The sequence below is a fragment of the Nicotiana attenuata genome, unplaced genomic scaffold, assembly GCF_001879085.1.
Source record: "Nicotiana attenuata strain UT unplaced genomic scaffold, NIATTr2, whole genome shotgun sequence".
In the NCBI taxonomy this organism is placed as follows: domain Eukaryota; kingdom Viridiplantae; phylum Streptophyta; class Magnoliopsida; order Solanales; family Solanaceae; genus Nicotiana; species Nicotiana attenuata.
This window is the reverse complement of record NW_017671231.1, coordinates 266,066-279,462: the sequence shown is the minus strand read 5'-3', so window position 1 is coordinate 279,462 and position 13,397 is coordinate 266,066. Positions and strand designations below refer to the sequence as shown.

General features: G+C 35.1%; 1 protein-coding gene across 2 annotated transcripts; it reads right to left on the bottom strand.

Annotated features, from left to right (window-relative positions):
• Nucleotides 1-623: 623 nt before the first annotated feature.
• Nucleotides 624-12,009, bottom strand: LOC109206874. 2 transcript variants are annotated; one of them, XM_019369735.1, is made up of 19 exons: nt 11,826-12,009; nt 10,577-10,888; nt 9,838-10,026; nt 9,663-9,746; nt 9,070-9,129; nt 8,323-8,367; nt 7,621-7,820; nt 7,031-7,477; nt 6,746-6,872; nt 6,442-6,639; nt 6,160-6,249; nt 5,294-5,356; nt 4,923-4,997; nt 4,779-4,829; nt 4,270-4,347; nt 3,938-4,072; nt 2,458-2,565; nt 1,389-1,454; nt 624-1,092 (listed from the first exon to the last, which is right to left on the bottom strand). In XM_019369735.1, exons 2-19 carry the CDS (start codon nt 10,868-10,870, stop codon nt 1,024-1,026), a joined length of 2,379 nt encoding a protein of 792 aa, XP_019225280.1. In that variant the 5' UTR covers nt 10,871-10,888; nt 11,826-12,009; the 3' UTR covers nt 624-1,023. The 2 variants fall into 2 exon arrangements, with proteins under 2 accessions (XP_019225280.1, XP_019225281.1); XM_019369736.1 differs by lacking the exon at nt 11,826-12,009 and adding an exon at nt 11,388-11,756.
• Between the last annotated feature and the right edge of the window lie 1,388 nt (nt 12,010-13,397).

Below are 13,397 nucleotides of genomic sequence, written 5' to 3'. Positions count from 1 at the left end.
ATTTGCATGTCACTGTAATCCCCCTTTAAGCAGGCAAATATATATATATATATATATATATATATATATATATATATATATATGTTTTGTATATGTATAATACTTTATACATAATTAATATTTAATATTTTTGTATATTTAACTAGCGAATATAATTATTTTGACCAAATGTTTAACTTGCCCAAAGCATGTTTATAACTTAAGGCCAAGACTTTTGGACGAACTTTTAACGTGCTCAAAGCTTATGTTGACAGATTAGGGCATATAGGTGCTTGTAAAACTAGTTCACTTATAATATTAAATAGTATGTAAATGTATTCATTTCCTCTGCATTGACACAATCAATACTACTATACGAGCGAAACAAGGGATCTAAAGAAGAGAGGCTCGACTATATTAGTAACAAGCAAACCTTGTATGTATCTCCAAATATTTTGGAGCGTCTCCTATGCATAGATTTGCACATACCTTTATACAGTTGGACACGAGATTGTCAGTTTGATGCAAGAATTAAAGTAGTAGATTTTTTAACCCCTTACCACCACAGAGGAGAAATCGAACTAACCTGGAGCAAAGAACGTACTCGGGAAAGAAATTTTGGGGGCAGTGAAATGACGAACCAGTTCAAGAAATCGCATAACCTTCTGATATTTCAAATAGTAAGCATCTCCAGAAATTAAAGAAAGTACTAACAGTTGTGTTTTCACTACTATAAGTTACCACGCACTAAACAAGGATGAAGAGAATTGAGTTCAGTATAGATAAATTAGCTTTTGCTAGAACTCCACTCGCTGTACAAATCTATCCTACATCCTTTTATGTTCTCTATTGCATACGCTGCTTGGCATGCCTGAGTTGAAAATCGAGGGAAAAAAACACGAGACTGATGTTAAATGATCGATATTCTATGATACACAACTTACCCCTATATTAGACTTTGAGCGATAAACTACAAGCTACAGATACAGGAACTTGCGTTCCACTATCACATCACGAATTGGATCTTTGCATGGTGGCTCGGCTCTATTCCTTCTGGAAGAAAGAGAGTACAAAATCTGTATGTACAGAAAACATCTGTGTGTCCACGAAAAGCTGTTTCATCAAATAGCAAGAAGAAATAACATATTAGCATGTTCTTTGAGGAAAACCAAAAAATTGACTTCACCGTAAGATTAAGTGAATATTTGAATGTATATAATTTTTTATATGGAAAAAGTGGCAAGAGAAGATTATTACAATCTATAATGGGCTTGCATTACCTCAATTAATACCCTAAATAATAATAATACAAAAAGTTCCTAGCTTCTGTAAATGCAGATTCAGTATTGCAAGCGAAACTATATGGCTTCAGTTAATAATTGAAAAAAGTTGGAAGCATAAGCACACACCTTCATAAAGGGCCGATCTCGACTTGGGAAAGACTCAATAAAGCTCTCCTTCAAGAGTAGAGATACCTGATAACAAAAGGACAGGATAAAGAATTCTGAGTTAGAAGGAAGTTTCTTTACCAGCCAGTGTAAGCATGAAAAGCATATGTATTTCTTCTTAAAAGCTGTGATGTTTATCAAACTGCAGATATTGTTACAGGAAACAAAGAAAAAGAACAGCAACTCGCATACCAGATAAGAAAAAGAGCTCACACTAAACGAAAACTGAGATTTTAACAATGCAAATCTTCATATAAAAGCTGATGCTAATATCCAATCACCAAATGGAGCAGAGAATAGGGAAAGTTTTAGATAAGTTATGCTTCTACCATCTGAAACTATGTTACTTAGTGACACATGGGAATTTTACCTTCAAATGTTTTTGAACAAACTATACTATAAATAAACTGTCTCCAGGTTAACGGTTACTCTGGTGTAAATTTTCGTAAGTACAAAAATAGACAATTTTGAAGAGGTTCTCCTCAATTTTTGGTACTCGGATACAACAACAACAACAACAAAAAACCCAGCAATTCCCACAAATGGGGTCTGGGGAGGATAGTGTGTACGCAGACCCTAACCTACCCTGAGAGGGCAGATAAGTTGTTGAATCATTGATAGTAAATTCAGAAGATAGGAGCTTCAAACTACATTTTAGTATGTAAAGTTGCTCAAATATTAAATTACTATTTCAATTTCTGCGATGGATAAACCGGTCATACGGTTTACAGCAGGTTAAGCATGAATCTTGAAGAATCCGCACCAAGTATCTATTTCAATTGTTCCCTATTTGGAACAGGGTTTGCCAAAGAGTCTAGACAACATTTAGTTCTGAATAATTAAGTTACAGATACCACTCGAAGCAATACAAGTACAATCACTAGGTCCAGGTTAATTGAGCCAGTGTATTTTACTTTCTCTTGGTTCTTTCGTTAATTTTCTTCAAAACATTCCAGAGCATTCAAAAAAAAAAAGACTTCTTCATCCAAGTAATCAGAGCGATCAAATACTCTGAGGAGAAGCTACAAACCTTATCATCATTTGATTGGACATTAGTAATTGTATGTGAACGAAGGTTTGAGCACAGAGAATCCAGGTAAGACCGCAACACTGATAGGAAACACTTTGCAGCTTCAACCTAAAAAAAATATCATGGTTAAAACAACAATAAAGACACAACCAGATATAGCCTAAACACTAATGAAGAACTCCCGGAAAAAGTTTTCAAAAAAAAAAAAGGTGTGTTAATGAGACGTGGTTGATTAGTTCTTTTTGAAGATTTGTTGAATGTTCTGCAAATGGAAAAAGAACTTTTTTTGAATACACACATTTTGCAACACTACTTTAAAAACTTAACCAAGCACGTTTTTGAAAAGTAAGACTTCGAAAAATTATGCACAAACAAACACCACTTGTGAATCCTAAACGTCCCCTAATAGGCCATCAATTGATTGAACTCAAGTAAGATTCTTTATGCATAAGAGGAGCCAGAAAAGTAAATGCTCTATGGGATAGCTGAAGGAAGAAAAGATAAAAGGACCAGGACAATATCTTCAATAAAACTCTTAAGAGATAATAGCTACTCTACATACCTTCAGTTTACGTTTTATGATTGTAAATGTTTCATATAAAAGAACAAGTATTCAGGTCTACAAATACAAATGAAATGGAACATCTCTCAAAATTTCACCGGTCTAAGCATTTCTACCAATTCACAATTCAACTTGCAAAGATGGATCCACTGGTGGAGCTACGACTTTATCAGGATAACATACTTTGCTAACATTTCTCACCTAGGTGGTTACCGATAAAAATTAATACTCCCTCATGCCCAAATGCAGAAAACCACCTTCTACAAGCACACAAATAAAGAATCTCAAAGATCGCTCTTAATATGGTACTATTTTTACCCAATAAGATGACCTCCAATTTACAGTTACATTCCTCATTAATCATTTTGGGTGCTGGGTCAAAAGGAGAGACAATATAAGAAAGATTGAGCATGCCCAAATGGGGTAAGGATTAAAATGGTCAGATAAGTGATTACCCATTCGGAGGAAGGGATATGAGCATTTGCAAAGGGATAAATATCAGTCAAAATTGGGAATCCTCATAACAAGGAGAAGACAACAAACTAAGGTTGAATTCAAGTTCATGAGGCTCCAAAGTGAAAAAACAAAATTAGACCTTTTCATAGCATTTAACTTTAACCTAATTATATAATTCCAAACGGGCATAATTGCATTCATTGCCTTCTATATCATTTTTTTCTTTTGCTTTTGGATGGTACAATAGACTATAGGTCAACAAACTCACAGACTATAATCAAACGCCAAATCTATAATTAGAAATGCTTCAACCATGCTACTCTGGGAATAAAACAAGTATATCAGTGGCTTTAGTTGGAAGCAACCGCCTAAGTTAGACGAGTCAAAAATAAATCATGGCTGCCTCTGTGGTAAGGGACAGGAAACGGAACGGAAGGGAAGCAAAGAGAAGTTTAGGAATACCTGAACATCAGTGCACTCATAAACTGGCCTTTTCCTTGCCAGATAACTTTCTCCCACCAGTTTTGCATGGTAAGGACTTAGGCAAGAGTATAACTCCTTTTGCTGCGGAAGTTGTGGTATAGTTGGTGACTTCACCTGAATTCCAATGTAATACACAGGAAAAGAATATCCCTCTTAGAAAACTTAATCACAAGCAACAACTTCACAACATCATATGCAGTACTAAGTAAAAAAGTTTTGATGAACAAAAACTAAGAAAACAGTCTACTGAAGAGAGGAGCAAACAATATCTGTCTTCAGCTCATGCAATAGAAATGACTAAGTTTACGAACCTGGTTCTTGTTAGCATCTACAAGGACGATATTTGTTAACTTTGACTGGACCTCAGAGGTTTTGTTCTTCACACCTACCTACTCAAAGATAAGAAGAAAAAAATAAAGAAACAAAATATAAGTAAATTCACCATAAACAATCCCTTGTGACCTAAGAAATAAACAATCAAAAAACAAATTACATTCTCACACAGACAAGATCAGCTAATACAGGAAGAATACATACTGAATGATTTCCCAATAATGCAAGATATCTAAAAGAAAAAGCAGGAAAAATGATGTCATGGCACAAGATATACAAGATAGTGAAGAAAACTTTCATCATTGGCAACGAGAGCATCAACAAACGCATCGACTTTTACTCACAATGAAACAAACCCCTCATTCAAGTACTCCAATTGTTTTAAGAATGGCCTAATCAAACTTCCAACAAAACCTCTTTACTTGCACATATCTTTGGGAGCCAATTAAGAAAGACAAGGAAAAGCCTAAGACATGGGTATACTCACTATATAGGGAACGGGTGCATCAAGAAAATCCAGCATGTCATTTGGCAAAACCTGGACAATTCGCACGTCAAGAAAGTTAGATAAATCAGGAAACACAATAGATCTATTCCTTGAGGAAAAAAAATCATCGCCAACTATAATTACCGGCATTATCAAGCTTTGCCACTGATAAGGACGAATCAAAGGGATAATGGACAGAACGCAAGCAGACAATATTCCCTGCAATTAAGTAACTCAAATTAGATTCTGCATCAAATATTTAGGGCTTCCCTAGAATATCAGTTCTAACGATCATGCCAATTCTATGGGAAATTGTGGATCTAGAAAGGTCTTCACCTAACATGTTACATGTATTTGAAAGACAACATCAATCTTCAAATTAATAAAAAGTGTGCTGCCTAGGCAGAACAAACTAATCAAGAAAACATTCAGAATTTGAAGACAAAACAGCACTCATATGATGCCAAATCTGACTGAATCATACCATACAAAAGATGCCGCCAACTGATACGTACCAAATTTGAACAAACCACAACAATTTGCTTCTCCAGTAAAGCTCCCGCAAACAGTGTCAGCACCTATAAGATGCAAGTAGGAACAATAATGTCAAAAGACTTTGAATAGCATGCAAGAATCTTCATAGTCAAACATTGAGAGACTAAATAGACTTAAGTATAACTTAAATATAGGAGTGTGAATGATTTGATTATTTAAAATCCCAAAAACCAATACTTTATAGAGCTTGAGCAATTATCTAAAAATCCAAAAAATTAAACCCATCTCCCATTCTGTTGATAAGAAAAATCATGCTTTCCCTTAACCTTCTATTTTCATTTTTAAGCAATCGATGCAACAAAAAAAAAAAAAAGACAAAGTGGAGGCCTCCGCAAGATATATGCTACCACAGCAGCTCAGAAATAGGACAATATTAATACAAATAATTAACTTTTAAAAATGACAAAGAAAAGAAACGTGTGTTCCATGTTTTATAGAATAATGGGAGAGCCCATTTGGCAATCAACAGGGAATTAGTCATTCTACCCTTTTAACATGTTAAGTATTGTTTCAATGATATTCTAGTAAGTTTGTAGCTGGGAGCCAGCTTTCTTTAGAGGTTTTCCACTTTAAACCCATTATATTGAGTCAAAGTTGGAGCATTGCATACAAGTTCCTGACTCTACAAAGAATGAAATCATGCATACATTTTCCCTAATTCAGAACTTTCTTGTTCATGCAACAGCTAATGTGGATGACATTAACCCATCTGGCATTGCATTTCTCTAAAAGAAATTTGGTGACAAAGAGGCAATCATATCTGATAAAGGTCAAAAAGTTTTATAGTAACACTTGTCACTTATATTCGGGTTGTATAGCCACACACATGTTCAAGCCGCAATGAGCCGCATAAGCATGCAATAGCCCAGACTGACAGAGCAGTTGCTTCCTCTTCCACCATGAGTGCATTGTGAGCCTGTATTATCGAAACCAAATTAACATAAACTGATAATACATAGAATATCATCTATTGCAAGGTGTAGCTAGCTGGATACATTACCCAACTATCGCTATGTATATATTTATCACTGAAGAGTGAAGTAAAGAGAGGGGGTGAGAGTGAGAGATGTTATGTTTTTTACCAGCAATTGCTATAAAAAGAATTTACCTCAGCTAACTCCAAACTTGTATTGCATGATTTTAAGTCAATTGTCGATCCAGCAACATGCAAAAGTGCTTCGTCAGGTCTATGGTATTCTAAAGGATGAAGGTGATCCAGAGGATGGAACTTAATTGTTGAGCCCCTTGCAGGACATTTTAGCTGGTAATATTCACATATTATTTGCAAAGATCCATTATTGTTGGCCTACAAAGTGAAGGAGAATGAAGGGATCAGTGAAGACCTGAATAACCCACTAATTACAAGCCAGAGCTTGAAAAAACACTGGGTCTATGCTAAGTAAGATTCAAACCTTTGCCCATTCTACTATATCACTATGCTGACTTGAATCATCTTGACCAGAAAAGGATGCTTCCTCCGTTTCGGTCTCATCAAAATCACTTCTAAAATGTCTATCTTCACTAGGAGAGCCCTGGAAGCTGTAATCCAAAATTAAAAGCACTTCATAGAGGCGATGTTCTCTCAATATTTTGGATATGATAGATATATCACAAAGCAAAAAAAAAGGGACACAAATTTATGAGACAGATCGTAAAGAAAAGATTGTACTAAGGAGCTAATAGAGGAAGTAATATACCTAGAGGAAGATTCAGAACTTTCGCACTGATGATATCTTAAAAGTGGCAAAACAGCATGCGGTACACCCTTTTCTACCAGCAGTTTGTTATCAGAAGCTTCAGGGACTTGCCTTTCAAGTATAACTTCTTTATTAGCACAATCTATGTCAGTATCAACCATACGCGCCTTGTTATCACTTCCATCTTTCTTTGGGTGTATGTACCCTTCTACAACTCTATACTCCAGCTGAGACATGTCATCAACGGTTCCACTAGTCACAGAATTAGACATGATTGGTTGAGAGCTTTCTACAGAGCCATTCAGGATGTACTGATCTCTTTCTTCCAATGAAATGCTGGAAGGATTTTCTTCCAGATTTTCTTCCTTATCATCAATCATAAGGGAATCAAAATCAAGATCACCAACTTGTTTTGTTAACCGCTCCAATCTTTCTTCAGTGAAAATGCTAGAAAAGGGAGAAATAACAGTACTTCAGTAGGCACTAGCAACAGAACAACAACCGCAATTACTTGCGAAGAATCTCTGAAGTTTAAGAACAACAGCAAGCATCTGGACAAGCTAGAAAATTCAATCGAAAGAGAAACAAACCTATTTAATACACCAAAGTGAAGATCGAAAAATGGAAGTCTGGAAAGAATGCAATAACAGCGGCGTGTCGTTAAAATTTGGCGGCTAATACCCAAGCGGGTATGTTGTCCATCTGAAATCATGGAAAGCAATCCAGAGGGTTTATGGACCATTTCCTCAACTAGAACACAGCAACCGTATAGAGTTGAACTATCAGCAACCTACATCAAGAAACTTAGAGTTAAAATACATACTCCAATTTGTCAGCCACCAATTCTTTTGTCTAATTGCTTTTATCTTTTTACCTTAGGATGAGAAAGGGAGCAGAAAAAGTAAACAAAATTTTCCTATTCACAAAGCCAAAGCTGGCACATCTATGCACAGAGTAGACATGAAAGCTGGAAGCCACTTCTTACTGTTGTTTAATTCAAAGAAAGAGCTATTAAATGTTGGTGATAAATCTAAAGTCTACAGCTGAAAGTGTAAGGCACTTCATCTTACTGTTGTATTTTCAAGTGTGTTGCACTATTCTAATTGTACATACCTACAGGAATCTGTTTAACAATAAAAACCAGACTACTAAGGAGACCAAAACAGCCGAAAAGTTGTGTAATTTGATAACGTTTAAGAATAATGGTGTAGATAGAAAATCAAATCTATAAGCAGTTCCATGTACAACTTGATGTTATGCTCGATTACAAAAAAGAATGTCAGACGAGATACCTGAAGCCGGAACACAAAGGATAGATCACTTTGTTTAAGGTGTTCCTGGAAAAGTAGCAGCACATTAACACGTATATCTGAATACCATAAGCTTTGTATTACACCACAAAACAAAATTTGCATGCCAAAAACACTGAAGTTAGGTTGATAATTATCAGACAGAAGACAAAACTACAAAAGAACAGATAAATATTTCACTTTCTAATGGAAAATAAACAACGGGACAGAATAGTAGTTTCCTCAATATTATAACTATATTCTCTTTGGATGGAAAGAATACTTCTTTTAAAAGGGCAATACACTACTCCAGCTGAGGAAAGGATTTTTTTGTTTTATTGGTCGCTAAATATATGAAAATATGCCAAATAGCAGATAGTAATCCCTTCATTAATTTACACATCCCTGTTTCTACAAGAAGCCTAAATCTAGTAAAAGTATAGAACCCACAGAAATATAGTCTATCAATGGAACCTACAACATCCAGCTTCTTCTAGTTCAGAGTATCCACTGCAAAAATGCATATATGCTTAAAAAAAGTTTCTGAAAAAAAGTTAAAAGTCTTTGTGCCTGCATAAAGCCTTCAGTCATTCTCCTATGAATATCTAATTGTCAAATAACATATTAAGCCTTTGAGAGAGTATTCTATCAGCTGCTTTGCAGTAAATCCCACTACAGTTTGGCTTTTCTTACAGGAATGTGTTCTTAATTATCACTTCGGAGCTTATTATTGAAAGGAAGCATCACTACCTGACCCAGAAGTATTTCATTTAACTCACTCATTGATGGAGTTCTCTCAACAGCATGAACCTGTAATCAGATGCACCATTATTGAACTGTCAGAAAAGATCCACTGCAAGTATGGCTGAAAATATAAGGTAGAGATGCAATAGAAAAGACATTATTGTTTTACCTGGTAAAAATACATTACATTCCAAGTTCAAGCCATACTTAATTTTATCCTTTTTTTTCCCTTGAAAGGAAAGGAGATTGATGCCTCACTTAGTTTGTTTTATCTTAAATCAACTAGTCCTTTTTTTATGTTTATTTTTCTTTGTTTTCTTACCTTAGGTAGGAACAGGTAAATGTAATTGCAAGATGCGTGATCCATCACCTATAATATGTTGTATGCTTCAAAAAAAGTTTTTTGCTTTCTACACCTATAACTCTTAATTCTTTACAGAAGTTGACCAACTGCAACCACGTTTAACGCTTGAAATACTGCAAACTAAATCTCCCCAATATATCAACAATACAAAGGAAACTACCCCAAAAATTCCACGAAGCCATCAGATATTAAACGCCAAATAAAGGGGAAAGGGGCTTGATAGGGATAACCCAACCTCTACTCCAGCTGGAAAGCAGAATGAGAGAAGATCCTTGTATTTTAGTGGAAGTTGCTTCTCTGGAGGGTAAACAAACAAGACCTGAAACACAAAGAAGTAATAACATCTTATATTCCATGACAATTATATGGTTCTAAGTTTATGCAAATAAAACCGCTAAGAGATTCAACACCTGAGGTTCAAGGTTAGGTTCCACCCGTGATTGACTTTGACCACCGAGTGCGCTTCTAAATCTCCCTGGACTGTCTAGCTTTCTTGAAAAATAAAGCCTTTGAAGCGCTTGAATATCACAGTTAGGATGGAGTCCAACAACTACCACGCTCTCAAAAAGCCTTGATGGCTCTTTCCAAACTTTATGATCCTGCAAGTTTACATAATATGTAAAAGAACTCTGTACATATAGTATAAATTGAAAACAACATTTAGCTATCAAATCCAGGAGTTTAACGTCTATCATTCACCATCGTCAAAACTTCAAGCTGGAATTACTCCCTTCGTCCCAGTTTATGTGGCACTTTTTGCTTATCGAGAGTCAGTTTGACTAGTTTTTAAAGCTAAATTGGATGAGATTAACTTAATATTCTAACATCAAAATTTAGATATTCAAAAACTACACGAAAAGTAATATAAGTGCAATTCTTCTCATGTCAATATGATAAAAAAAATATATCTTAAAATGTTGGTTGGTTAAAGTTAGTTCACATAGTTTGAATCTTGGAAAGCGAAAAGTGCCACATAAATTGGGAAAGAGGGAGTAGTATTTAATTTATAAAAACTATAGGAACAAAGTAGCATTTGGAGCAAATGCAACTAAAACCCGAATAAGATATTGAGGGAACTTTAAATGGATAACTTAATTTCCTGCAATTTAGCATACATCAATAAGATCCAGGATTAGGCATACAGCATACCAGGGATTGCAACTGAAACCTAGCCCACTGACGCTTTTGGCTAGTTAGTATTTCCGGGTTGTAGGCTCCACTTTTAACTTGAGGGGGACTGGATAAACCTTTCATCAATCTAGATACTTGACGCTGAAGTTTCTGAAGCTGGCTACCACTATCATCTTTAGATGAATATACAACGGAAGGTCGTGGTGACCGAACAGCAGCTGCAGCAGCAGTAACAGCTCTTGCAACATCTTCCGTTGTTTGAAAAAACGATGCACCCCAACCCGGGCAACCTGACTCTTCAATTTTCTCCATTCTCAAAGCTACTCTCTCCTACAAAAAAATAGCGCAAATAAACTCAGAGGATGTGACTTCAATGATATAAACTAGAAATGCTTGCGTTTTGGTGCAGATTGCATGTCAAAGCACGCTATACCGAAAACCAAATAAAGTAACAACCCAACCAGTGTAAGTTATTTCAAGCTTCAGCACATCTGCCTCCTTACAAGGGGGGAACAATAGTTTCTTTTTCCTTTTTTTTTTAATTTGATAACTTTAAATTGTTCTCTTTTTAAATAAAATTCCGAGTCCACGTTAAAGTTCTGATGAAGCATCAAGCAGTTAAAAAGTAAATGAGTAGCATGATCCTCCTTGATTATTCATCTTCTCCCTTTTTATCTAATATGACTATGTATCATTAAAACAACAGCAAATCATTTACCAAATGTTATCATAAAATTGACAAACACTTCATAGCAACCCAGCAGTCAGAAAGCATATAACTACAGTAATTGCTTAATCAAAAAAAAAAAAAAAAAGATCTTTATCATACTATAGATCATAAAAGTTGCCCTCAGGACTAATTCACAAATTACTTTAGTCCAGTCTTTCATGTATAGCTCCAGTTCAACTTCTGATCAATCAAAGGACCAAATCCGTACAACAATTATAAGTATATCTAAGCTCAAAAAAGTCACATAAAGTTAGCTACTTCTGTGAACTAATTTCTTAGTAAAGGTACAAAAGATCACAACTTTTCACCAAATAGCCACTAAATTTCAACATATCCTAAGCAAAAGCCCTATAAATATGAACAACTTGGGTTTAACCAAAAATCATCTAACAAATCCAAATCAAACCATGAGGCAAAAAAATAAAAATGAATTACTAAATTAGGAAACAAGATGTAAACATCAAAAAAAATCAAAAATCAAGAGATTTCCACATAAAAATATCACACAAAATGAGGAAATGAAGAAAAAATTGTTACCTAAATTTATCGTTAAATTGGGAAAAGTCAGAGAGAGTGATGTTTTTTTAGATACGTATGTATGTATCTATGAGATAATAAGAGAAAGAGGGATTTAGACAGATGAAAAAGAGAGTAATATTCAGATTCTGTGAAAAGGAAGAAACCCCCAAAAGAGAAAGGTGTAAGAAAGAAGAAGAAGCATACATGTATGTTTAATTTAGAGTTACTTAGAAATTAACACAATTAGACAAATTAATTAATACACCTAGTAGCATTTCTTTATTTAATTAATTTAATTTTATAAGATCTTCTGAGGAAAATACTTTTAATAAAAAAATAATGTCACGACTAAGAGAAAAATAAAAAAAAGTGAACCCTCGTGTTTGACGAATGATACAACGACATCAGGACAGTCGTTTTTAATTTATTTTTGCTTTCTTATATATTAGTTTATTTGGAAAAATGCTTTTAAAAAAATATATATTTTGGCGAGGAGAAGTAATTTATTTTTGGCTATTTAATTAGAAATATGAGGAGCATAGACGAGGATGTTGAGATGGATGTGTGCGTGTACCACGAGAGATAGGATTAAGAATAAAGCTATCCGGGACAGAGTGGGAGTTGGCTCCGTGGAGGACAAGATGCGGGAGTCGAGGCTGAGATGGTTCGGACATGTTAAGAGAAGAAGCAATGATGCTCTTGTCAGGAGGTGTGAGAGGTTGGCCATGGAGAGTTTGAGAAGAGGTTAGCCCTAAGAAGTACTGGGGAGAGGTGATTAGACAGGACATGGAGCTGTTTCAGCTCACTGAGGACATGACCCTTGATAGGAGGGTGTGGAGGTCGAGGATTAAGGTAGAAAGTTAGTAGGTAGTTTATAGTTGTTCACCGATAGTCTTAGTAGCATGCATGTCCCTTCATATTCTTAGATTTCTATTACGTTATGTGGTTTTGTTTGCCTTAGTATTGTACCCCTACTGCTATTATTTGGTACTACTTATCTTTTATCTCTCCCCTTTTCTTTTCTCTTCCTTCTTTCTTCCTTCCTTGCTTTCCTCCTCTTCTTCTTGCCCTTCCTGAGCCGAGGGTCTATTGGAAACAGCCTCTCTAACTGCATTAAGTAGGGTAAGGTCTGCGTACAAACTATCCTCCCCAGACCCCACCTGTTGGGATCAAACTGGGTTTGTGTTGTTGTGTTGTTGTTATTTAATTAGAAATATATTTTTGAGTATCAATTAGTGTTTGATCAAACTTTTAAAAAGTATTTCTACGTTTATTTTTCTCAAAATTATTTTTCAAAAAAGTATTTTTGAATTTTTTTTTTTTCAAAAACTACTTCTGCTTCAACTCAAAAATATTTTTTCCATTAAAAGTTTGGCCAAACATCTTAGTTTTGGAAAAAAACACATTTAGAGGTCGTTTGGTTGGAAAGATGTTATCACGGGATTAGTTATTTCGGGATAGTTATTTCACCTTTCCATGGAGATAAAAAAATACTACAATCCCGAAATTAATTATACCACAATTTTATTCAACCAAACATGGGATAAACTCTTCTTGAATTTAGTCCCGAGATTAATTATTCTTTGTCCA